At 35.9% G+C, this 27935-nt stretch overlaps 1 protein-coding gene and 1 pseudogene across 5 annotated transcripts in view; one reads left to right on the plus strand and one right to left on the minus strand.

The window, feature by feature from the left end:
• CEP350 (centrosomal protein 350) overlaps positions 1 to 27935 on the minus strand; it is a 157446-nt gene that overhangs the window by 92708 nt on the left and 36803 nt on the right. For 4 of the 5 annotated variants that reach the window (XM_078078102.1, XM_078078104.1, XM_036100002.2 and 1 more), the window contains exons 7-14: positions 25150 to 25263; positions 21681 to 21794; positions 18046 to 18192; positions 15930 to 16588; positions 15053 to 15174; positions 11258 to 12315; positions 9622 to 9772; positions 8024 to 8196 (exon numbers count right to left, since the gene is read on the minus strand). In XM_078078102.1, coding sequence (XP_077934228.1) covers positions 8024 to 8196; positions 9622 to 9772; positions 11258 to 12315; positions 15053 to 15174; positions 15930 to 16588; positions 18046 to 18192; positions 21681 to 21794; positions 25150 to 25263 — 2538 coding nt within the window. The remainder of the gene's footprint in view (positions 1 to 8023; positions 8197 to 9621; positions 9773 to 11257; positions 12316 to 15052; positions 15175 to 15929; positions 16589 to 18045; positions 18193 to 21680; positions 21795 to 25149; positions 25264 to 27935) is intronic. The other variant, XM_078078103.1, reaches the window with a different exon arrangement.
• LOC118540715 (small ribosomal subunit protein eS27 pseudogene) lies at positions 2995 to 3254 on the plus strand (annotated as a pseudogene).

Raw genomic sequence — 27935 nt, forward strand, 5'->3', positions numbered from 1 at the left:
AAACAGTATCAAATGCCAACTGAACGGGGCGCCTGGGTGGCTCAGTCGTTAAGCGTCTGCCTTTGGCTCAGGTCATGATCCCAGGGTCCTGGGATCGAGCCCCGCATGGGGCTCCCTGCTCAACCAGGAGCTTGCTCCTCCCTCTCCCACTCCCCCTGCTTGTGTTCCCTCTCTCGCTGTCTCTCTCTCTCTCTCTGTCAAATAAATAAATAAATAAATAAAATCTTCAAAAAAAAAAAAAAAGCCAACTGAACTACACAATCATTTTGAAAAACTTTTTGACAAGAACTACGTAGCCAGATTCATATAACTGCTCATATTTTCTGACTCAGAATAATCTTACTTCTAGGTGTATCTTAAGGAGATTATTGAAATAAACAAAAATTATGCATGATATTGAATGTAAAACTTTAAAATTTTTTAAATTTTGACCTAAATCTCCAACAACTGAAGAGTTGTCTAAATTACATAGATAATAGTAACTTGAACATTAACTAGCACTTTGTAATTTAAAATGCACTCCACATATATTACTTTATCACTCTTAAACATCTTATGAACTGAATACCATATGCTCAATTTACTGATGAGGTAACTAGAAATCTATGAAGCTATATAACTTGCTAGAGGATATACATGGTCACACAGAAATAAAACATAAAAACAGGTCTCATGACTTTAAGTCTAGGGCAGCCTGATTTTATGTTTCAATAGCAACATGAGAAAAAATGTTACATTTTAAAAAGTAGAAAAAAGAACTGCATATACACTTTAATGACAGCAAAAATATTTCTAATGTAGATATATGGTTAAAGATCAAAAGAAAATGAAAAAGGAAACAATTATGCTGTACATCCATGTTCACGGCGGCATTATTCACAGTAGCCAAAAGGTGGAAGCAGCCCAAGTGCCCTTCAACAATGAATGAATACACAAAATGTGGTACTTACATACAATGATATATTATTCAGTCTTAAAAAGGAAGGACATTCTTTTTATTTTTTTTTTTAAGAGAGAGAATGCGCATGTACGGGTGCGTGCAAAAGGTGAGGGAGGGAGGGGCAGAAGGAAAGAAAGAATCCCAAGCCAAGGCGCTGAGCATGGAGCCCAAAGCTGAGCTCGATCTCACAATCCTGAGATCACGACCGAACTGAAGTCAAGAGTCCGATGCTTAACTGACTGAGCCATCCAGGTGCCTCAAAGGAAGGACATTCTGACACACACTACAACATGGATGAATCTTAAAGCACATTATGCTAAAATAAGCCAATCACAAAAGGACTAAATTGTATGATCATACACTTATATCAAGTACGTAGAGTAGGCAAATCCATAGAAACACAAAGTAGACATTTGTTACCAGAGACAAGGGGGAGAGAAAATGAGAGTTATTACTTAGAGGAACAGAGTTTCAGCTTGAGATGCTGAAACAGTTCTGGAGATGCACAATGGTGACAGCTACACAACATGAATGTACTTCATACCACCGAAATGTACACTTAGCAACAGTTAAATCGCCTAATCAAATTCAAAGACAGAAAGTAGAATCGTGGCTGCCAGGAGTGCTGCAGGGGCAACAACTGAGGAAGGGAAGTCACTGTTTATTTAATGGGCCCAGAGTTTTAGTATGGGATGACAAAAAAGTTACAGAGATGGATGATGATAAGGGTTGCAAACAGTGTTTAAAAAAAAAAACAAAAACAACTCAATGCCACCGAACTGGACACTTAAAATGGTTAAAATAAGGGGGAGAAGGTATTTGCAAAGGATATATTCGATAGGGAGTGAATATCCAAAATATATAAAGTACTGACACAACTCAACACCAAAAAAACCCCAAATAATCTGATTTAAAAAGGGACAAAGAACCTGAATAGACATTTTTTCCAAAGAAGGCATACACATGGCCAACAGGTATGTGAAAAGATGCTCAACATCAGTAATCATTGGGGCAATGGAAGTCAAAACCACAATGAGATATCACCTTACACCTGTCAGAATGGCTAGTATCAAAAAGATAAGAAATAACAAGTGTTGGTCAAAATATGGAGGAAAGGGAAGTCCTTCTGCACTGTTGGTGGAAATGTAAATTGGAGCAACCATTGTGGAAAACAGTATGGAGGTTTCCAAAAAATAAAAAATAGAAATACCATACATACAACCCAGTAATTCCACTCCTGGGTGTTTATTCAACACTAATTTGAAACACTAATTTGAAACAATATATGCACCCCTATGTTTATTGCAGCATTATTTACAATAGCCAAAATATGGAAGCAATCTAATTGTCCATCAATAGATGAATGGATAAAGAAGATGTGGTGTGTACACACACACACACACACACACACACAAAAAATATTATTCAGCCATAAAAAAAGATGAGATCTTCCCATTTGTGACAACCTGGGTGGACCTAGAAGGTATTACGCTAAGTGAAATGAGGCAGAGAAAGACAAATACCTTTTGATTTCGTATGTGGGAATTTAAGAAACAAAACAATTGAACAAAAAAACAAAGCAGAAACAGACCCGTAGATATAGAGAACAATCTGGTGGCTGCCTAAGGGAAAGCGGGATAGGCGGATGGGCAAAATGGGTGAAGGGGGGTGGAAGGTACAGGCTTCCAGTTATGGACTAAGTCATGGGGATGAAAGGTACAGCATAGGAAAAAGTCAATAGTGTTGTAATAGCACCGTATGGTGACAGACGGTAGCCACGCTTTCGGTAAGCATAGCATAATTACAGTTGTCAAATCACTATGTTGTGTATTTGTGACTAATGTAATTGTGTGTCAACTATACTTCAATTAAGAAAAAAAGTGTTTGGTGGCTCAGTCAGTTAAGCATCCAAATCTTGATTTCAGCTCAGGTCTTGAGATCCGGGTCGTGAGTTCAAGCCCTGCGCTGGGCTCCACACTGGATGTGGAGCCTACTTTAAAAAAAAAAAAAAAGTGTACATAGCTTTCCGGTGGTGATGACCTCCCCATGAAAACATGCTCCTCACAAAGGACCTCTGCCACTTGCCCGGAAGGGGAGAAGAGGAAGCATAAGAGGATGCACCTGGTGCTGAGCCCCAACTCCTCCTTCATGGACATGAAGTACCCAGGATGCTACAAAAGCACCACTGTCTTTAGCCATGCACAAATGGTAGTTTTGTGTGCTGGCTGCTCCACTGTCCTCTGCCAGCCCACAGGAAGAAAAGCAAGGCTTACAGAAGGATGCTCCTTCAGGCAGGAGCAGCAATAAAAGCACCCTGAATCGGGGCACCTGGGTGGCTCAGTCGTTAAGCGTCTGCCTTCGGCTCAGGTTATGATCCCAGGGTCCTGGGATCGAGCCCTGTGTCAGGCTCCGTGCTCAGCGGGAAGCCTGCATCTCCCTCTCTCACTCCCCCTGCTTCTGTTCCCTCTCTTGCTGTGTCTCTCTCTGTCAAAAAAATAAATAAAATCTTTAAAAAAAAAAAAAAAGCACCCTGAATCAAGATGAGTGGAAACTATCCCAATAAATGCATTTTGGATTAAAAAAATAAAAAAGAGTAAACAAAATCAAAGAAAGAAAATAATATTTAAAATGGCAAATTTTATGTTGGGTGTATTTTACCACATAAAAAATAAACTAACAAATAAATATACTCTGTTGTAGTCACAGTAATAGGATAACAACTTTTCATTAAAATTTAGTTTAAAAAAGGAAAAATGAAAAGTCATAGCATATGAAAATATTAACAAAGAAATGAAAACCACCTCAAATAAGATACCATTTTTCATTACTAGATTAGCAAATATTTTTAAAATAATAAAGCCTTGAGTGTTATTCAGCACACACAGAAAAGGATACTCATACATTGTTTTCATGATATATTCTTTCTGGAGAACAACTTACAATATGCATGAAAATAATTTTTGATCCCCTTTGAATCAGAAATTTCATCTCATTCATAGTAATTCATCCTAGGAAGCTATGTAAAGATGTGTACCATGAATTAGATATGCTGAATGCATTACCACAACGGGGGGGTGGTGGGGGGAGACACACAAATAATCTAAAGGATTATCAATCAGTTTGAATGGACTCTATAATCTAAAATCTATTTGTAATCCCTAGACTAAAAGCAAGTTGTTAATACTGGGTATCTCTAATTTTTTCATAATAAAAATGCATTTCTTTACTCATTTAATATTAACCTTTGAAAATAAATACACAATTTAAAAATTGCTCTTGATTTCAAACAACCAGAAATTGTAGACAATACAACGGTCTATGCAAGAAAGACCTAAACTCCAACCAAGGGACCCATACACAAAGGAAATATGTGCCCCTACTTTAAAAGATTGCCAAATGAGGGACGCCGGGGTGGCTCAGTCTGTTAAGCATCTGCCTTTAGCTCAGGTCATGACCCCAGGGTCTTGGGAATCGAGCTCCACATTGATCTCCCTGCTCAGCTGAGTCTGCTTCTCTCTTTCTTCCTCTGCCTCTCCCTCGGCTCATGCTTATGCTCATGCTCTCCCTCTCTCTTAAACAAATAAGCAAACAAATAAATAAATAAATAAAATCTTTAAAAAAATAAATAAAAGATTCTATTTATAGGTTTTAAATTACATTAAGATAAAAAAATTTTTTCTTATGATAATTACCACTTTAATCTACCAACCACTTGCAATCACGTGGGAAGTTTTTGTACAGAGCAGGCAGACACTATTTCTCACCACCAGATGGAGCATATACAACAAAAACGACACTAACTTTAGAACTTGGGGATAAAGGAGAAACTAAGTTTTAGATAATGCTGTATCAAATACGATACACAGAGGTTTTTTAAGGCCTTGTGAGAGGGGATCAGGGAAACAGAAAGCCACAAAACACTACCTGTACTTCATCTAATTATGTTTCAGATAACAATTTTTAAAAACCTGTACTGAATCATATTGCTTATACTCATATATCCAATATATCATGATATTTTAAGTTGTTTACAGTACATTATAGTAGCAGGTAAACTGGATTTGGGAGTCAGAAGTCATGATCCAGGCTTTACCAATAACTAGTTGGTAACCTCAGGTGAGACACTAAAAAAACAATGCAAAACAACTGCAAACTAAAAGAACTGAGTAAGTTCAGCATTTCCCAAAATATGTTCAGCTGAATTCAAATGCCTTAACATGCTGATGGAAGAAATGATTCTGTGGTCAAATAAATTTGGAAAATACTTCATACTACAGCCTCATCCTCATCCTAAAATAAATAATGCATGTTAGTATATCAGGAGTATTGATAAATCCTGTAGAAAAGAAGCCTGTTTCACTCTAAAAGCATTTCCCAAATTTATGGAACCATGGAGCTCTTTTATACTCAGAACACTTATGAAACAGCTTATCCAACTGAAACAGTATTTCACAAGAAAAGACAGACATTGGGAAGTGCTGGTGGAATGATGTCTAATTCCCACCAAAAACTTTCAGAACAATCTGCAAGAGAGTTATACTAGGTTAATGATTAAGCAATAATTTCTCCCTAGCACTCTCATATTGGGAGTATAAAGTGGCATTAGCTGTCTAAGGGGTTATTTGGCAAAATGTACCCAAATTCTAAACATGACATACTCTTTGCCCCATTACCTCACTTCTAGAATTTTACCTTAAAGGAAAGAACCAGATTAATGCATAAAGATACATTTATAAGGATATTCAATGGAGCAGTGCTCATAATGGGAAAAAGAAATAGAGTAGCCTAAATGTCTAACAATTTGCTAAATAAATTATAATATATTAAAATAATAAAACACTGGATAGTCATAACAAGGGTTATCCATATTTACTGACAGAGAAAGAGATCTATAACCCACTGACAGAACAAAAGAGCATGTAAACAAATGCGGTCCCTTACATGTAACATTTCCTATTTATATATGCCTACAATTATCTGGAAGGATACTTACTAAAAATCTTAACATTTCACACCCATCAGAATATCTATTACTTAAAAAAAAAAAAAAAAAAGAAAGGAGAAAGTGTTAGCGTGGATGTGAAGAAGTTGGAGCCTGTGTGCGTTACTGGCAGAAACGTAAACTGCCACAGCCACAAAGGAAAACAGTATGCCATTTCCTCAAAAAGTTAAACATAGATATACCATTTGATCCAACAAATCCCTACCTGGCGATATACACAAAAAACTTGAAAGCAGGGACTCCCAACAGTTATTTGGGAGATAAACCAATGTTTATGGCAACATATTCACAATAGCCCAAAGGTGGAAACAACCAGAATGTCCATCAAATAATGAATGGATAAACAAAATGTTGTGTATACCTACAGTGGAATATTATTCAGCCTCAAAAAGGACATTCTCACGCAAGCGACCACACATATGAAACTTGAAAACATGCTACTAAGCCAAACTAAAGGAAAAATGTTGTATGATGCCACTATGTGGCATCTAGAAGTATCTAGAGTAGTCAAATTCATAGACAGAAAGCACAATAGTGGTTTGCAGGGGCTGGGGAATGGGAGGAAGGAAGAGTTACTGTTCAATGAATACAGAGTTTCAGTATGGGATGATGCAAAGGTTCTGGAGGTGGATGGCAGTGATGGTTGCACAGCAATGTAAATGTGTTTTAATGACACTGAACTGTACACTTGAAAATGGTTAAGATGATAAAGTTTATGTTATGTGTATTTTACCACAATTGTTAAAACAAAATTTAAAAAAACATTAGCATTGGTTATCTTCAAGTAAAGGGATTATAGGTGATTTTAATTTTTAAACAGTTTTCTGGGTTTTTTTTACTGATTTCTCCTCCCCCTGTGGTTTGCTAAGTTAATGAACAATTTTTGCAACTGGGAAAAACAACTTTGGGGGCACCTGGGTGGCTCAGTAACTAAGCGCCTGCCTTCGGCTCAGGGTCCTGGGATCGAGCCCTGCATCGGGCTCCCTGCTAAGCGGGAAGCCTGCTTCTCCCTCTCCCACTCCCTCTTCCACTCCCCCTGCTTGTGTTCCCTCTCTCACTGTGTCTCTGTCAAATAAATCAAATCCTAAAAAAAAAGAAAAGAAAAGAAAAAACAATTTTGGGAGCAAAATCATTCCCTAGGGGCCATCCTGTGAGTCTAAGAGGCTTTTCCTAATTACTCTATCTTCTTACCTCTAGGCTTACAGAGCAAATTATAGCCAAGAGTAGAACTGAAGGGACTGATAGATGTTCTCCTCAATCACTCAAAAATACTTAGAGTGCCAAAGGCCAGGTACTGTGGCCAAGTACTGGAACGTATACATTTTATCTGTTAATTTCACATAAGCTTCCAAAATTACCATATGAAACATCTACTGATACCATTTACTGATGTCATCTTTATTTTAGAGATAAGGAAATTTGAGTACTTTTAATTATGCTTGAGGTGTACAAGATATACTCTAAAGTTTATTTTTTTTAAAGATTTTTTTTTTTTTAATTTGACAGAGAGAGATACAGCGAGAGAGGGAACACAAGCAGGGGGAGTGGGAGAGGGAGAAGCAGGCTTCCCGCTGAGCAGGGAGCCTGATGCAGGGCTCCATCCCAGGACCCTGGTATCATGACCCGAGCCAAAGGCAGATGCTTAACGACTGAGCCACCCAGGCGCCCCTAAAGTTTTTTTAAAAGCAGTTGCAAAACTAAATGATTTCATTTCTGTTTTTTAAATAAAGGGGTGTGTGGGTGTACATGGTTTTATGTATACATTGGAAAAACAGGCACCAAAAATGTTAATAGTTTATCTCTGAGCAGAGGGATCAATGGGGACTAATACTTCTTTTACAGTTGTTTATCTATAATCCTTAATTTTTTATCATTGCAAATGTATTCCTTTTGTTTAAGCAAAGGATTTACACTGTTATATATCAAAAAGGTATTGCTGTAATGACAAATAAATATGAAAACTAATCACATTTTATCATAAAGAAATAAATCTAACTTCTTATGGAATCAAATTATAACTTTAGATCACTACCACAAAATGATTGGTAAGAGAAAAAGTCACCATGTAGAATTCCACTTACATTCTATCTTTTCTTTTTTTCCTTTCTTCCCTTTAGAAGAAGTAGATGAACGAGACGATGCAGCAGACTGGGTTCCTGACGAATGCTGGGAGGTAACATCCACAGAGGACAGATCGTAGGCAGACTTTCTGCTAGAATGGTCCTCCTGAACGCCCAAATTGCTACCACTAATACTGTCAAAGAACAAGCAATAGTGGTTAAAGAACAAAATAAAAAGTCTTAAAACACAGCTAAAACTATGGATATTTTAAAATCTATTTAATCACAAGGAGAATATAACTATAATTGAAGATGGCTTCCACTTTTCTTTTTTTGTTTTCTTACTACCATAAGCTTGGATTGTTCCCTATGGCTCAATTTATTATTGAGAAAAATCTACGGGAGTTGTCTACTGAAGTGAAACTAATAAAAAATGGATAATTCAGACACATAAAAGAAAAAATATAATGTTGGATAATGGAAAATGTGGTCTCAATTTCCATTCAAATTCATCATTTAATATGTTATAATTATTTTCCTCCCAATAATATGTTCAACCTAGAAATAAAATGCAATAAATCATCTTGATTGATGATATTAAATGTCACAATTAAATCTTTTTAAGTTTTGTTTTAAAAATTTAATCTTTTCTTTAGAGTTCAAAAGTTAAAACTCTACTTTGCCCACTTTAATTTTAGTAATACTTATTTTCATAAGTTTAATCAGATATAACTAATTTTCAAAAGATCACCCAATAATTTTATGTGGACTATAATTTGTAATTTGTGAAGCAAATTATATTGAATGTGAGTAATTACAGATTACTTTATATGGTAACAAAATTTAGGGAGGAAATTCTCTCTGGCAAAGTCTGATTCACTTACTGTATGACTTTGTACAAGTAACATAACCTGGATGCTTCAGTGTCCTCTCTGAAGTAGGAACAGTAACAAAAATACTTATCACATCAGGCTATTATAAGAATGAGTTAATACAAGCAAAACCCCCTCAGTCCTCTCAGTGCCTTGCACATTGTGTCCAATAAATATTAATATTGTAATACTGTTATTTTTCAAAGCCTTGCAAAAGTTTAGATGTTCTCCCAATTAGAAAAAAAATGTATTGATTTACTTGGGATCATGGAGTCAAAGATCTATCTGGTCATCCTTGATTCTATCACAGAAAACCATTACTTAATCTTTTTATATTAGTATACCATGGGAGACTTGCCCAATACCATCCTCCACTGGAATTCACAGATTGACTTAACAATGTATTTTCTGCTTATTGTGTGCCAGGCCCTGTTCTAAGTACTTTATATTTCACTGAATATTCATAACACTCTGAGGCAGGTACGATTATTTTCCCCATTTTACAAAGACGGAAACTGAAGCACAGGGGGTTAAGTAAATACGCCTGAAGGCAAATAACTAATATCAGGAGAGCCAGGATTTAAACCCAGACAGTCTGGATCCAGAGCCCATGCTCTTAATAATCTCTATGCTATGCAGACTCTACATGTATCTTTAAACAAACTGACTCATAGTCACACCACACTTCTCATTTATAAATTTTTCTCACTCTTTGGATTTTATCCCATATTGTCAACATATTCTTACTTAGGTTCAAGAGCTGATTTTCTTTCTGTCAAAGTCCCACTCCCTGGAGAGGAGACAAAATCATCTTCATATGAAACACTGCTTAGAGGGGTTGTAATGACATTTAAAGGACGCGATGCTGAGGTTCCTCTTTCCAACCTATCTTCAAACCCTGTCAAAAGTAAGTCGTTGAAATGTGCTTTAAAACAAAAATTAAAAAACTACAAGCAAAGCATTCCACAACATGCGGATTAACAACATGGATTTAGGAACTTTTTAGTTTGCTTTATTAGTGCTTCTTTTCAATCTATCTTTATATCTAACAATACATTTTTAACTTTTTATTAGGAAATTTTCAAACATACAACAAAGTAGAGAAAATAGCATAATGAAACCAAGGTATCCACCACCCCGCTTTAACAATTATGAATACATGACCAATCTAGTTTCAACTAAATTTCCTATTCTCCCCATTTCTCACTCCCCTCCCAGACTATTTTGAAGCAAATCCTGGATAACACATCATTTCAACTCAAAGTATTTCAGTATAATTATAAAATCTTAATGAAAACCTAATACGATTTAAGAAAAAAACACAATTCTCTTGCAAAAAAAAAAAAATGAGGGTGTTGATTTAAAAGCACTTTGCTTTCACCAAAAAAAAACTTTAAAATTACCACCTATAGGAATAAGTGTTAACAAAAGAGATTGATGGCATGTATAGGTCTGCACAAGATCATAACAAAGTAGCTAAATATGAATTCTAGGAAAATGCACTGTGATACCAGTTAAGCATAAGATGAACAGATGAAATCAATTCATTTATCAAGTAAGTTGTTCACTATGTAGAAGGGAAATAAAAAACCACAGCATATGGATAGCTGACTGAAGGGTGAGCCTCATTCTCCAACCTGGAAATTCTAAAGTTATGTTAGCATTAAATGGGTAGAATCTACCTAGAGTAGGAAGAAAAGAGAAAGGGACTTGAAGGAACTGAGTTTATCATAGAAAAGGAAAATCGTGCTGCAGGATTTCAGAGATAAGAAACTTTAGAAGTCAGTTGTTTCATGACCCAAATAAATGTAGTTACATTTCTGTCCAAAGTCTATTTCTTTTTTCAGTTTAAGTAATCTCTAAACCCAACATGGGGATCAAACTCAAAACCCCAAGATCAAGAGCAAAGTCTATTTTTAAAATTAGTTCTAACAAGCACTAATAGTTTCCATATTAGAATGTTACTACAGTTGCCCCTCTTGATTCTTGACCACTATATTCCCAATGACTCACAAATCACTGTATTAATATACTTATTTTCTATCTAAACACATAACTATGGTCACAGAAAATCTAGCATACACTTGGTACACACAAATCCTGAACACCACAAATGAATTTCTCTAAATTAGACCAAAATTTCTACAACTACCAATCAATTATTGGTTCATGACAATAACAACAAAAAATGAAATTTTAACAATGAAATTGCACTACTTTAGTTGAAGCTTACAGATAATTTAGATTAATTTAGGTAAGTCTCTATTATCCTCATAAATGAACAAATGAAAATTTGTACTTAAGTATTACCTTGTACAGAATTATTAAATGATTTATCTTAAGATAACATACAAATAGCACAAGGCTTACTTATTTTTCTCACCTTTTCCATACAACTGATACGACTTTGTAAAAATATTAATGACACTATGTGGACTTCCCTTTGCCAATTCTTCCCATGGTCCTTTGCTTTGTGTACCACCTATGTGCCCAAAAAGTGGCAAGAATTTTTCAGCTTCCTTCTGAAACTCTTTTATGGGTTCATAACCATTTCTTTCTCCAGCACAAAATTCCTTTTCCTTTAAGATTTCTGCTACCTTCAACGTGGGCTGTCCATCTTGGCCTCCCTCTTCTTCAGAAAGACTCCCCTCACTAAGAAGAGGCCCTTCGCTGACTGAATCTGTGCTGGAACCAAGAGACAATTTGGCTTTGTCTTGAGAAGCTTGCATATCAGAGCTGGAAGAGTCAGTCCGCCTCTTACACAACTGTGCCAGGAGCCCTTCTGGTTTGGGACCAGGGGATCTCATTCTGAACCTTGATATGGCACTATGAGGTCTTATCATCTCAGGAAGCTTTTTAAATTCACTGAGGTTGCCTACACCAGGAAGATCCTCATCAAAAGTTGCATGAGATACACAGGTTCCCATCATCTTTTGAATTCGGGCGGAGAAAACATCTTCAGTATCTTCTTTCACAGGTGGACTTATAGCCTTGGTCCACGGTCCCTCTTCTTGGGGTGTTTGCTGTATATCATACTCAGCGTTCCAGACTGACCCATAGTTTATGTTAGCCCCAGCTAATTTCTTGGCTTCACTTTCAATCCTGCTGGACAAAGAAGCAGCTGTTGCTTTCAAGGCTTCAATACGATCCAGTTTACTCTTATATTGGCTGGCACTAGGTTTTAACAAGGCATCTGGATGAGCAGCTGGTGAGGTCAGATATGGTTGAGGTGTAAAAGTTAGTGGCCCTGAGGCCACAGTATGATTCTTTCTGGTTGGTAAGATAGATTCAAAATCCTTATGCAAAATTCCTACATGCTCTAGACTCAAGAGATGGGAGAGTAAATTTCCAGCTGTTCCAACAAGAGCCTGTGGTTGAGAATTCTGGACTTGTGGGCTCAATCTGTCAGGCTGCATCCATGTAGGTTCCATCAAGTCCCTTCTGGAAATGAGAGTCATAGTATGTTAGTTAACACAGTAACTCATGACTAAGCCACCAGTTTTTTTAACTTTTTTTTTTTTTCTCATAAGAGTAATGCACACTCACCACTGGAAAAAAAAGGACAGGCAAAGAGGATAAAAAAAGGTAAAGATCACTCATAGCTAAACAATGAGAAAGCGGCACTACTAATATTTCATTTAGAATTATAACTTTCCAAAACATTTTTCTATGTGTGTGATGTGTTTTGCATTTTTATTTTCATAAAAATGGAATGTTATCATGCAAACTGCTTTCTTCAACTAACACATATTTTTAAACTATTAATTAAAGAGAAGGCTTCATAACCTTTAAAACTCGGTAAACAAAATTCTTTACAACATTGGCTCTACCCGTTCCTCTAAAAATAATGTTATACAGGGGTGCCTGGTGGCTCAGTCAGTTAAGCGTCTGCCTTTGGCTCAGGTCATGATCCCAGGGTCCTGAGTTCAAGATCTGCATCGGCGGGCTCCCTGCTCAGCACCTAGCCTGCTTCTCCCTCTCTCTCTGCCCCTCCTCCTGCTTGTGCTTTCTCGCTCATGCTCGCTCTCTCCCCCAAATAAAAATCTTTAAAAAAAAATTAAAATTAAAAAAAATAATGTTATATAAAGAGAAATGCTTAAGATTGCTAAATACTAACATTGGCATGATATTCATTATTCTAATCAACAAATATTTAATAAATGTTTATGTTTAACATTGTACATACTGAAGAAATGAGATCATTATAATCTCAATTTTAAAAAATTAATGAACATCAATGAGTATCACTGCAAAACTATGAATACCATTTATAAATATACAACACAGAGTAGGGTGTTCATAAAGTCAGAAAGTCATAAAGTTCATAAAGTCAGAATAAAGATGTCCCAGATGACATTATATAAATAACATGTTTCCAGACCATGGACACCGTGTATATTAAGGGATATTATAAAAACATGAAAGGTCAATGTTAACTATTAAGTAGATGCTTATAAAAAAACAACATGAGATTTTTGTCCTTGGTCTTGTCCATTTTTTTGGATGATGACATAAAGATATGCTTATCAAATTTGCAGATGAGAGAAGGCTAGGAGGCATGGCTAACCCAAAAAATTATCAAATTATGATTCAAAGTGATTTGGACAGGCTACAACCTTGACGAAACTAGTATGGGTAAATGTAAAGTCTTACCAATTAAATTCAAAAGAATCATTTGGAGGAGGGTAACCAGAGTGATAAGAGAATTGCAAAGCATGTCATGCAAGATTTGGTTGGAAGTTATATTGTACAGTCTTGTGTACTGAAGGGATGCTATGAAAACGGAATGAAGGAAGACTAGTGCATAGATTCTATGCCACAAAATATAGAGTGTGAGGTTATCAGGGCTCAAACTAAGCTGGTAGTAATGGGAATAGAAAGAAAGTTATAAATATAAAAGATATTGCTGAGTAAAAATCCAAGATCTTTAAATTCAAGTATTTAAAATGCCAATTATGTGCCAGGCACTATGTTGATGCTAGAGTAACAGGGGAGACAAAAATTCAGTTAATCTAGTTAAGACTTAATCCTTACTCTTTAGTTCCTCAAGATCTAGCAGGGATGAGAGACTAATAAATAGTTAAAATAGAATGTCATAAATACTAATATAAAGACATGTAAAGTTCAATAGAGTGTAGATAGAAAACAATAAACTCTGCTAGCCAAGGAAAGTGGCTTTTGAGCTAGATCTTCAAGGTCTTCAAGGTCAGATATGTAATTTGGAGCCTCCCAGGTAGCTAATGAAGAATATGGGACATGAAGGGCAAGGAAAAGAAATGCCATGCCTCTAAGTATAAAGTAACAGAGATATGTTGAAACTACTAACAGAAATGGGGAACCTAAGTAATGGGTAGAGGGAAAAAGTGGAGGCAATAGATTATATATCACAAGTTGAAGAAATCTGATATTAAAAAGAAAAGGAAAGGAACACACGCAAGGTAATAATAGATCTGTTTTACATTTGATTTGTTTTTAACACTGTATAACTTATTTAGAATTAGAAGGAAATTCAGGGAAAGGTAAAACAGAAGACAGGAAGCCAAAATGGTTAAAGTATTTAAAACTATATCATCTCAAAATCCCCTCAAATTCCATACACAGTTTACTTTTACTTCATTGCAAATAATATATTACAGCAAGAAAAAAATTTTTCTTAAGAAAACTTAAGGTAACATAGTCCCTGATCAACAATCTAGCCCTTGTTCCTAGCCCCTGTTCATATGTTCACATGCATATCCAAATACAGCTTTTGAAAGGTACAATGGATAAACTGGAATGAGTCATATGAAGAAAGTTTGATTAGTAATAGATACAAACATAGCTTTTGAAAATTATTCACCACAAATACTTTAAAATATTAATTTCACTGTGATTCATTCATCCACACAGTTTTACTGTGTGTTTAGTCCAGAGAAAGCAACTGCAGGATCCCTGGGAGGACTGACATTTACATTGGATATAAAAGGACAGGTAAAAGTTGAACAGTAGAAGAGGGTATTTTTGCATATGTATAGTTGTACACCATGCTTAAGTACCCATCAGAAGATATTAACCGATTTCTAAATAAACAACTTGCTCACGTAGAAGGTCAGTCAACAAAATTCACTACACATAGATCACTATACTAAATTTCATGGAGAAAAAGCAGCTTAATCATCTTTCATTCTCTCCTTTTTACCTTGCAAGAGGCTGTGGAGGTTCTGACAGAGACATGTCACTACTAGAAGATGCACTTAGGGGACGTTCCTGTACTTTGTTTTCTTTGTCAGATTCTCCAGAAGGCTGATACCCTGGTCTGGTCTAGGAGAAAAGGACATCAAATTTATGTGACTACTATCACAAAGATATACTCAGGGAGTACATAAGACAAATACTAAGTCACTTCAACTTTAGAAAGATCATGAAATGTAGGGGCTTTTTCTCTTAAATAAAACTGGTTCAAATTTGGTTGCCTTAAGCAGCCATTATAATTAAGAGCAAAATTATATCTGAAATCCAAGAAAGGCACCTAATACTAACTGCATAATTTGAAGTAATACTTTTTCTAAACCTCAGTTTTCTCAACTGGAAATACTAGTAGCATTTACCTTCTCAGGGTTCTAAGGATTTACTGAAGCTTTAGCCTATAAAGCCTTTAGAACAGTCTGTGGTACACGGTACATACTCAACATTCTTCTTAAAAGCAATACTCACAAAATTATCACATACAGTAGGATATTCTCTCATTTCAGCACAGATCACAAAAACTTTTACTGACATAATCTAACTTTCTGCTCAGTAATACAATGAAAACCAGGCAAGGATGTAACTAATAGCAGTGATGAGAGGAATAGAGATCAGCAACAATCACTCTAGGAAATGCTAACTGAGCACTTGTTTTCAATCATGTTTATCAAATTACTCTCCACATACAATAAATTTCATGAAAAGGTCAACATTACTACAAATATTATCTGAGCATATGCCTGAATATTAGGAATGATAGCAACAAAATGGCGAATAAGCTTTTTCTAATCACGAATGACTTCCTTTTGCATTTCTGGCACTACTATTACCTGTGTTTCCTGTGTCACATGTTGATGAGGCGGCTCTTCGAGCAAGGTCTTTTCTAGTAGCAGTTTGGAATAAGTATCCTGCAGTCGCCTAGTTACTGATGGCTCAGAAGGAGGCACACTTTTTACTTTAGTAAAGGCTTCTTTCTGTTTCCGATAGAGCTCCTGTAATCGTTTGTTCTTCTGCTCTGTGGCCTCCTTTTGGGCCTTCTTCTCCTCATTTTGCTTCCTCTTCCTTTCCTCCTGCTGTCTAACAATGTACTGTCGTACCTCATCTGTGTCATAGTGGCGCTTTTTGGAAATAACAGGGGGATCTTCATTAGCTGTTATTTTGTCAGGTTTTCTTTTTACGGGGCTGTGACTCCTAGGAGCTTGTGCTGGTGCTGACGACTTCTGATTCTGGAACTCTCCTGTCTCTTGCCTTGCAGCCTGAACTGTAGAATCCAGCTGTAGGTCATCAAGAATTCCACGAATTTCAAGAGGTAAAAAGTCCTTATTTAAGGCAGTATTTTCCTCCTGTTTATTATCTGGAAGAGATGGAGCTAATTTCTTTGTATTATTTTCACACCGAGCTCTACTTCTCGAACGTTCTGAGTTTCGTGGAAGATGTCTATGTGAAACATCCAATCTAGGATCAGATTCTGCTCTTCCAATATGACCCCCTGCAAAGTATGAACTGTTAGTGATGTATTAAAATCCTATGTTCATTCCTAAGATTTATTGTAGTGAGGAAAAAATTAGAGAATTTCACTTTATCTTAAACTCAAATTTAAATATCCTATGAAATTGTTTAAAGAATATTATAGAAGGAAAGAAAAACTTTTTTTTAGAAGAGAATAATTTCGATCTTTAAAAAGAACTATACTTACTTGGCATTTAAAAAATGCATTTTTAATATTTCTGAAGTAAAGACAGATCTTACTGTTAACGTGAATATTTAACTATTAATAGAGAGTTACTATTTCTCTCCCATGCACATATTTAATGTTACTATCTCTCTCCATCCCTAAACCCCTAAAACAGGTGTTTAAAAACCAACAATGTTAAGCTGCCACAATTCTCCAAAGAGTAACAGAAAAGAAATTAAATATATAGAAAAACAATCATTTTATAATCTAAATGTTTGTTGATGTGGGTTAATTTGAAACAGAATGCATGTGAGTTTTTACAAGCTAGAGGAGAGTGAAGAGGAGTAAATGCAAAGTATATATTGACTTCTATATATACCTAATTATAGTTTTAATTGATTTCTTACTGAATCCATTCTAGAAGTTCAAATTAATTGAAGCAAATTTTGTTACTGAAAAGGAAAGCTGGCCTGTAGGTATTTACATTTCATTTCCCAAAATTAGTGTTAATGATAACTAGTTATTTCAAAGAGCATTTAAGACACTTCAAAAAGAGAAAAGCAATGCACTTGAGGGTCAAACCAAAGAGCTGTAGATCCTAGATCAAATTTTGCCACCCACTTAATGTATATACCCTTGAGAAAAATCACTTCTCTCTTGGGGCCTGTTTCCTAATCTGTCAAATAAAAAAACCCAATACTGTGAATGTGTGCCTGTGTTTCTGTATACACGGATAAGACAGATTGGACTTAATTCCCTTAAGGTCTCTAAAAGTCTAATAAACTCGGGTGCCTGGGTGGCTCAGTTGGTTAAGCGACTGCCTTCGGCTCAGGTCATGATCCTGGAGTCCCGGGATCGAGTCCCACATCGGGCTCCCTGCTCAGCAGGGAGTCTGCTTCTCCCTCTGACCCTCCTCCCTCTCGTGCTCTCTCTCATTCTCTCTCTCGCAAATAAAAAATTAAAAAAAAAAAATTAAAAAAAAAATAAAATAAAAAATAAAAGTCTAATAAACTCTAATTAAATGATACATGGCAGCTAAATGTAATTAATATAACAAACAATAAAAGTCATCATAACGTCTATATATAGAAATTATCCATAGATAAGCCCAACAGAACATTTCTTCTTTTATGAGCCACATTCACAATTATAAACCAAATTCTTAAAGCATTCTCAAGAGTACTTTCATCTCCTCTAAGTACTTACACAAGCAATTTTTAATTGCTCTTCTCAACAATTTTAATTATCGAAACAATTTAATAATTACTCACCAGATTTAGTAGTTCTTTCTCTTCCACTTCTGTCACTTGATGCTGTTCTTCGCTCTTTTTGCTCCACTCTGGGTGCAGGCCCCAGGATCTTCTTTACTAATTTTTGTCCATCTCGCCAAGAGGATGTACTTATCAGACGACTGCTACCTAAAAAATATATACGTACATATTGGGTTGAATTTAAAACTTCAAATTTATCTCTAACAAGTATATCTAGTCAACCATACAGGTTTTGTAATTAATCTTATGCTTATCTTACACCAAAGTCAAAAGGTTTACAATCTAATTTTTAACACAATGTCCCAAAAATCAAATAGCAGTTTGTTTAAATTTTGATTTATCCACACACCTCAAATAAGTGTAAAATGCTTTGCAAGTTAAGTACCAAATGTTAACGATTCCCAAAACCTCAACCTCAAGTAGAACACTGAATCCAACAGTTTGGACACAGAACAAAAATATGTCTTAATTATAGTAAGGGTTTGGCTTACCAACAGTACCTGGCACATAGTAAAATGTATGTTTGCTGAATGAACAAATGACTTAAACTAAGCATAGGAAAAAAATCTGAAGAAACATGTAACAGTTAACAGTGATTACCTTTGAAGGGGATAGTATTACAGGGAATTTCACATTATATTTATAGATACATATCAGAAGTACACATTATCTTTTTATGAATAAAACAATGATACTCAAAAAGCAAGTATCATCAATATTTTAAATTGCCCTCATTATAAAAGTTCATAAAAATAAAAGTATGGTCCAATAAATATAGCTGTTGACCAAGAGAGAAACTTTTCATTTACTACTTTCAGATTGTAAAAAAATTAAAATTAGACCATCATACTCCAACATAGGTGGAGTACTACTGTGTGGCTACTTTAAATTATAATTTCCATAAGAAATTAGAGAAATGCTCTTGTGGTAAGATGCTAAGAGAAAAAGATAAAATGTTATGATTATGATCACCTACTATTATGATTTTAAAACTACTGTAAGGAAATAAAATACTAGTTCTTCAAGTGAGGATAGTGGTTTTCTCTGTTTTCTTCTATTTTTCAAGCTTTCTGTGATCCTATTTTATTGTATTTATAATTATTGTATTTAGAGTTCTTTTAAAAAGGCTTCAGGGGCGCCTGAGTGGCTCAGTTGGTTAAGTGACTGCCTTCAGCTCAGGTCATGATCCTGGAGTCCCTGGATCGAGTCCGGCATCGGGCTCCCTGCTCAACAGGGAGTCTGCTTCTCTCTCTCCCTCTCTCCCTCCTCCCTGCTTGTGTGCTCCCTCTCTCTCTCAAATAAATAAATAAAATCTTTTTTAAAAAAGATAAAAAGGCTTCAATTTAAAAGTTTAAGTGAAAGTACAGTTTTAATGAAAACATCCAGTACAAAGAAACAAAATTATAAATCTGTGCGTGCTATTTATGTTTTGGCACCTTGTTATTAACCTTAAATGATCTATCTAAAATATTTAAATGGCTTTAAGTCTATTGCTGAATCTATTTATAAGAAACTTTATGTTCTTAAGCAAAATGAGAGAACAGGCTTCTCTTCGATTTCAGCTTAATTTTCCAAATCAAAAGCAAGCAACCATGAATATACTGGGTAGTTATTTATAAATGCTGGCTTCTGAATATGCTGTGTGGTTATTTCTAAATTCTGGCTTTCTGGAATAGTCTCATGCAGTCGATGGTAGAAAAAGAAGACTTTCAGTATAGATAAACTATTAATACAGCTTTAGCACATTTAATGACTCTGTCCCTCAGTCACTTCACAGTGCATACATGGGAATCAGCCTAACACAAAACTGGATAAATACAATCCAAGATCAGTATTTACAAGTTATACTGGTCTCAATGCTTCATTTCAAACTATGCCCCTGGCAAGAATATCAGATAATACCACATGAAAATAACACTTTGTCGTATTTTTTCATGTAAAAATTAGTTTATATTCCAATAATTCATGTTCTTATAAAATCTTATTTTTGGGGGTGCCTGGGTGGCTCAGTCAGTTAAGCATCTGCCTTTGGTTCAGGTCATGATCCCAGTGTCCTGGGATCGAGCCCCACGTTGGGCTCCCTGCTCAGGGAGGAGTCTGCTTTTCTCTCTCCTTGCTTTGCCCCTCCCCCCAGCTCGTGCTCTTTCCCTCTCTCTCAAATAAATAAATAAAATCTTTTTTAAAAATTTTTATTTTTTATTTGTATATAGCCAGGTCATTCTGACATCTAGAGTTAACAATGAATGTCACAAAATATGTTATTTGACATTCTATAGATTAGTCTATGACCAGAAAAACAAGTACCTGGTTAAAAACCAGTGCCCCATCACTCCTGCTCCATGTTCCCATTAGCCCTTGTAAAGTCCCTACTATACATTCATCACATTTTATTGTAACTATGTATCTACTGTTTTCCTGACAAGATTATAAGTTTCAAGAAGGCAGGGGCCATGTGTATCCTGCCTACCACTGTGTTGCCTAAGCTTAGTAGAGCACAGTGCCTCACATATAACAAGTGCTCACAAATATCTACATAATGAATGAATGTAAGAATGACTGATTCTGAATGTCTCCAAAACGAAAGTGACAAATTCCAAACTTCCTCCACTCTCTCAGCCCAAATTACCCACTAACATGAATAGGACAGCTAAATAACCATTCTCAGGACAGCCAGAAATAATTATTATTATTAATGGAATCATACCTAACATTTGAGTGCTTACCACGTGTCAAATACTGAGTTCCTTTAGGTATTAACTATTTTAATTTTCACAACAACCCTGTGAGAGAAGTACTACTGCTTTCCCATTTTACATATGGGGAAACCAAGGGACACTAAAATTAACTTACTAAAGGAACAAAGCTAGACATGACAGGACTAGGCTATAAATCCACACAACCTGAATTGGGCCTGAAGTATTAATCACTATAAAACTAGGGAATTCTCGGGGCGCCTGGGTGGCTCAGTCGTTAGGCGTCTGCCTTCGGCTCAGGTCATGTTCCCAGGGTCCTGGGATCGAGCCCCACATCGGGCTCCCTGCTCCGCAGGAAGCCTGCTTCTCCCCCTCCCACTCCCCCTGCTTGTGTTCCCTCTCTCTCTGTGTGTCTCTCTGTCAAATAAATAAAATCTTAAAAAAAAGAAAAAAAAAAAACTAGGGAATTCTCTTTTTCCCTGTCCTGATCTATTTAGAGTCTGGCCTGACCACTATTGGTATGGGCTGCCATGCTTTTCTTATGCAACATTCATTCTCTTGTGAGACTAAGTGAAGGGACTTAGTGACAGTTATAAGCAATCCCTTTATATATATAAAAGTTCACTACATAAAAATCATTATCTTTAATCTAGTTAATTTCTATTAAAAATGATATAAAAATGGGGGGGAGAGATGTGTTCAGTATTATGGTGAACATAAGGTTTCATGGGTATAACAGATGTGAGAAGTTATCAAACTAACATTCTATGTACATCTTATTCTGTCAGTTATACCTCAATAAAACACATATATAAAATAAAGATACATAAAATGTACTGAATTTTTCTATGTGCCATTTGGTTAACAAACATTTATTTCCATATAGAATGCCATTTCAGTATTATGTAATTTTAGGTTGGACATGATATTGAGAAAACTAACCTGTTTTGCCTTCTGGACTTGATAACTGTGTTACCTTTTGGACTTTTCGTACTGGCTTGACCACTTTCTTCTCTTTACTTTTTTCAGCAGGTTTCTCTTTCATAGAGATATCATCTGAAAAGCAGAAACACTTATAGTAAATATTATAATGATTCCTACCCACCCACTCATCCTCTCCCCAGTATGAAAAATCACTGTAAAGTATATGATTCAGGTAGGGAGGAAAAAAACCTTCGCTGAGGCTATTTCTGTGACCCATAAGCTACCAATGCCAACTCCTCATATGGAACAGTCTACAGATTACCAGTACCCCCACTGTTAGGTTCTAATTCTTTATTTTCTGTCTTTCATTTTTGTTTTGTTTTCAGAAAACCCTCGAGAAATTTACCTCACTTTCGCAAACTAGAAGAAGCTATAAAAGTAATGCTTTCCAAACCAGGGTCATATCATTTATAGAATCTCACAGGTGAGCACTTTCACAGATTCCTATTTCACTTAAAAATTCCTATGTAACTGAGATATTCATGAACTTCTAGAATAAAACTTTATAAAATACTCAGTATAATATTCCCAAATAATGTCAAGGTATTTCACATATAAATCACTTGTCACTAATTTTTTAAATTCCAATCTAGGGGAATAGACTAGCTATACATAAAAATTTAAAAATCAACCTCAGTTACAGATCTGAAGAAGTGTAAACTTAAACTACATATAGAGCTCTGCATTCTGGGCAAAGTGGAAGTGTGAGTCAAAGGCCCTAAAGCAGGAGCATACCTGAGAAACAGCAAGCTGGCCGGTGTGAGTGAAATGAACAGAGAGAAAAGCAGAATTCTAAGAACTAGAGTCCGAGACATAACTGAGGACCAGATCGTGTTGGGCTTTATAAGTCACTGTAAGAACTTCAGGTTTCTCCTAAGAATGAGATTGAGATGTTTTTGGAAGTTTGGGGGCAAGGGGGTGATATGATCTAAATTAAATTTTAACAAGCTTACTCTAGCAGCTGTGATGAGAAAAGATGAATTAGAAGAAGGAGAAGCAGAAGACCAGTGAGAAGGCTACTGCAATAATCATGCAAGAGACTCATGGTGGTTTAGACCTAGGGAGTAGTGACAGAGGTGGGGAAAGTGGTTATATTTTTAGACATATTTTGGACAATATGAAATATAAGGTCTCAGAAAAATACGGGAATCAAGGAAAACTCAAGATTTGGAGCCTACACCCCTTAAATAAATAATAATACATATACATTATATATTATTATTACATAATATTATATAATAATACATTATATGTTAACTAATTGAATTTAAATTAAAAAAAAAAAAAAAGATTTGGGGCCTGAACAAGTAGAAAGATAGGACGGAGGGACTATCAGAGGAGTAGGTTTAAGGGATATATCATGACCCCATTTAGTTAACTCTATTTTGGATATATTAAGTTTGAGACACCCATTATACATGCAAAGGGAGATGTGGAGTCAGTAGCTGGATATGACTCTGAGTTCAGAGAAGTCTAGGCTAGAGACATGTATTTGGGAATCATCGGCAACAGAAAATATTTAAATCCCTGAGACTAGATGAGTTTGCCTAGTGTGTATGTAATTAAGTAGCAGTAGTAGTAGCAGTAGAAGGAGAAGTAGAAGAAAAAGAAGAGAAAAGAAAAAGAAAGAGAGAGAGAGGAAGAGAAAAGAAAAGAGGAAAAAAAAAAAAAGGATAGATCCAAGTACTGCGACCAGGGCATGGCTCTGTTTAGATATCAGGGAGCCGATTAGGGGGAAAAAACAAACAAACAACTGAAAAGCAGCACCTAGACTCAGAAGGAAAACCAAACATTTAAGGTATCCTAGATGTCAAGTAAAAAGTTTCAAGAAAGAAGTGACTGGTTATGTCTAACTGTTGCAGAGAGATCAAGATGACAACTGAGAATTAAACACTGGATTTAGCAATGCGGAAGTCATTGATGACCCTAAAATTAGCAGTCCACAGAGAAGCTGGAGCAAAAACCAAATAGAAAGGATTCAAGAGTGAAAGGGAGGAAAAAACCTGGAGACGATGAGTATAAGGTAAATAGGAGAGAAACAAGGCAATAACTGAAGAGAGCAGGGCCAAAAGAGGGGTTCTTTTATGATGGCTGAGATAACAGCACGTCATCAGTGTGTTGATGGGCATGCCCTTGTAGAGAAGGAAAACTTGATGACACAAAAGAAAGGAAGTAAGGACAAAGTAATGTCCTTAAGTACACAAGAGTAAATGGAATCTAAAACACAAGTAGATGGGTCAGTCCTAGCCAAAAGAACAGAGTTCAGCCACCATGAGAAAGAAGGATTTTTTTTTTTTAAACAGGTTCCACGCTCAGCATGGAGCCCAAAGTGGGGCTCAAACTCATGACTCTGAGATTATGACCTGAGCCGAGATCAAGAGTTGGACACTTAAATAACTGAGCCACCCAGGCGCCCCGAGAAGGCAGTCTTAATAGACCTCTTGAAGAATTCTTTGGTGTACATCATTCTACTAGTCTGACCTATGAAGGAATACTGTTAATTATCCCTATCTTAGAGATGAGAAAACCAAGGAAGAGGGGTTATGTAACACTGGTAGTACACATAGGTAATAAGAGGCAGAGCTAGAATTTGACTCACACCACTTGTAAGTTGATTCCACAATCTTTGCTCTTAACTATTATATTATACTCCCTTTCCACCTGAGGGAAAAAATTCTAAATACAGTGTTCCAGTAATAATAGTAGGAAAACTGGACACTTAATACCACAAAATTTACTAGTAAAATCTCTACTGGGGCTTAGTAGTCTCGGGCTTTAGAGTCAGACAGGGTTGGCTCTGAATCTTGGCTTCAATTCTAAACTACCCTATACAACCTTGGGAAAATTGCTCTGTGAGCCTCCATTTCCACAACTATAAAAAAATACAAAAGTCTAAGAATGCAGCACCTTGCCCCCAATCACAGCAAGTGTTCAATAACTAGTAACATTATTATATGATCTTCCTATTTCCCTCTTCTAATCTTTCATAACTCCCTTCTATTTCCAATTCTGTAAATGTATTCCTTTCCTTTGATGTTTTTCTTTCTGCATCTTGCCCTCTTGTTCGTATCATCTTATCTGCTGCCTGCCAAATTACTGACCATCTCAAAGATCTCAGAGGCCTAGTAGAAATAAACTTCAACTAGACTCAGCTATGTTTCCTTCAAATCAGACAGGCCTGACTTTGAAAGTCCCTCAGGTTAAAAATAGCCTAGTTTCTGTATCATCAGACATGTATACTAATTTTAATCCTGGAGGAGAGCCTAGAGGCTAAGAGAGCCTTATGACTGAAACCACAACAACTTAAGTATACCATGCAGTTAAAAAAGGGAAATATCTTTAGTTAGGTGACAATTTTATGTTTAAATATGATGTTAGATAGCATACATGATAAAATATGCAAAATTTAAGAAAGCTCTACTCTCACCTGCAAAGTGAAGTGCTAAGTCTCGATACAATTCTCTACTCATGTTTTGAAATTCAGCCTCCTGCCACACTTTCCCATCAGGTGTTCGAATCTTGGTCTCTGAAGGATTGAAGCCTAATTTATACCAACAATACAAAACATTCTTATCAAAATTGCTTTATAAATTCTGTTACACTTTTTTAAGTGAAATATAATTAACATACTATAAAATTCACTCTTTTAAAGTATACAGTTCAATGGTTTTTAGTATATTCACAAAGTTATGGACTTATCCCCACTATCTAATTTCCTGTACCCATTAGTAGCCACTCCTCCATCACTCTCTCTATTCCCTGGCAACCACTAATCTACCTTCCATCTTCATGGATTTGCCTATTCTGGACATGTCATACAAATAGAATCATACAATATGTGGCTTTTGTGTCTGCCTTCTTTCACTTAACATAATGTTTTCAATGACTGTGTAACATGTATCAAAGATCTCTTTTTATTACTGAATGACAGTGCATTGTATGAATATACCAACGCTGTTTATCCACTTATCAGCTGATGGACCTTTGAACTGTTTCTACTTTTTGGCTAGTATTAACAACACTGCTATGAACATTCATGTACAAGTTTTCCAGTGGACATATGTTTTCAATTCTCTTGCATATTATACCTCAGAGTGGAATTGCTGGGTCATATGGTAACTTCATGTTTAACTTTTTGAGGACTGTCAAACCATTTTCTAAAGGAGTTGCACCATTTGACATTCTCATCAGCAATGTACGAGGGTTCCAATTTCTCCACATCCTTGTTATTGTCTTGTTTTTATGAGGATCCTAGTGGTTGTGAATGGTATCTCACTGTGGTTTTGATTTGTGTTTCCCTGATAACAAATGGTGTTGAGCAGCTTTATAAGCTTTTTAAAGAAGGATGCATAATTAGCTACCACATAATGTACTGGTAAATACTCTTTGGAAAAAGTAAGCTTCACTGAGATGAAGCAATATACATTTGTTCAAAAAGACTAGAAATGGAGAAGCACTAAATTAAATGATAAGTGAATATCATTCATAAATTATGGATTTCAGACACAGAACTACTCTTCTCAGGACTAAGAAAGAGACAACACTAATTCTTCTTTCTCTGGAGAGAGGCATTAATTGCTACTGTCTGTCTGATTTTTGCCTATGGCTGAACAAACAGACAAGCTGCTATCTATACAAGCAAAATGCACCCAAAGTGTGGAAAACAGGTCTTGAAAACATATTTGTTCAATTTCTCAACAATCAACAAACATTACACATGTGCTATTTCCTAGGGATTCATATTCTGATTTCCTATTTTGAATTGATCTCTACTCTTTAAGAAATACACTGAACTTGGAATGTTATTTTACAAAATAATAAAATAATGAGTATGGATGATAACCAGGGTAGTATAAAGATTTATATTTTCAGATGGGTTCAACTTACCAAAGAATTGGCAGCCAATAAATATTTGTAAAATTAAATCAATGTAAAGAATAGACTGGAGTCAGAAATTGGTAAAAGCACTCTAGAAGTGTTAAATAAAATGTACTAAATTGATTACATGTCTAATAGAAATTAACCTATTCAGCTCTGGGGCACAATAGCATAAGCTTAATTTCACCTGACATTTGTGGCAAGGGGCATGCGATCATGCCTATACGAGGAGAAATTTTATAAATGTAGCATCTAGTTTATTGCAAACTATGGTCTGTAATAAGAAAGTATGGCAATCCCATGCCAATCTCTCTCTCTCTCTCTCAACTTTTCATCACCATCACCCCCAACTCATGTCTCTACATTCAACTCTCATTTTTTTCCCCTCTCCTCTCAAGGAAACATTTCTCTCTACCAGAGCCTTTCTTTATATTTCCATCTTCACTTATAAATTAACTTGAAGAAGCTTTCAATATCTACAACAGTTTCTTTTTCTGTCCCCCAATTTTAGAGAGCCCCCCTTTACACCTCCCGCAGTTTGTTACCTCCTGTCAACCACGGTGCGGGATCAGGTGATCCTCGCGTTGTCAGAAGGCCAAGAGCAGTAGCCTAATGCTACAGCAGTGCCCATGTCCCCCCTCCATCTCCTCACACAGGCCCGCATCACCTCACAGCATCACAACAAGGTGAGGACAGCACATAACCTTTATTACAGGGCATTGTTATAATTGTTTATTTTATTATTAGTCATTGTTGTTAATATATTACTGTATCTAATTTATAAATTGAACTTCATCATAGGCATGTATGTATAGGAAAAAAGGAGTATTTATAGGGTTCAGTACTGTCCAGTTTCAGGCATCCACTGGGGGTCTTGGAATGTATCCCCCAAGGATAGAGGGGACTATTATATTTCCACTCTTTGTCCCCTTTTTTTCTTACCAGCTGAACTTATTAAATAGAACAAAAAATTTACGGTGCATTTATGTTCAAGACACCGTACTAGGCTCTGAAATAAAATAAGGATGACCAATATAAGGTCGTAAACTTCATGGGCATTTACACCAGGGAGAAAAATGTATGCAAACAACTAAGTATAAAACAAAAATCACATAAACACTGTTTGTGTTCACACTTCAAATTTTAAAGCAGAATCATAGAACACTTCCTATGTCTTTAAAGAAAGAAAAAACATATATGAAAAACCAAGGTTTAGAATAGGCTTATATACTAACAAAGTTATAAAAAAAAGAAAGAAAATAAACACACACAGTTTGTGTATGCAAAAATTATCTCCGGAAGGATATATAAATTGTTAACACAAGTAATCTCCAG

This window comes from Halichoerus grypus, chromosome 7 (genome assembly GCF_964656455.1).
Source record: "Halichoerus grypus chromosome 7, mHalGry1.hap1.1, whole genome shotgun sequence".
NCBI lineage: Eukaryota > Metazoa > Chordata > Mammalia > Carnivora > Phocidae > Halichoerus > Halichoerus grypus.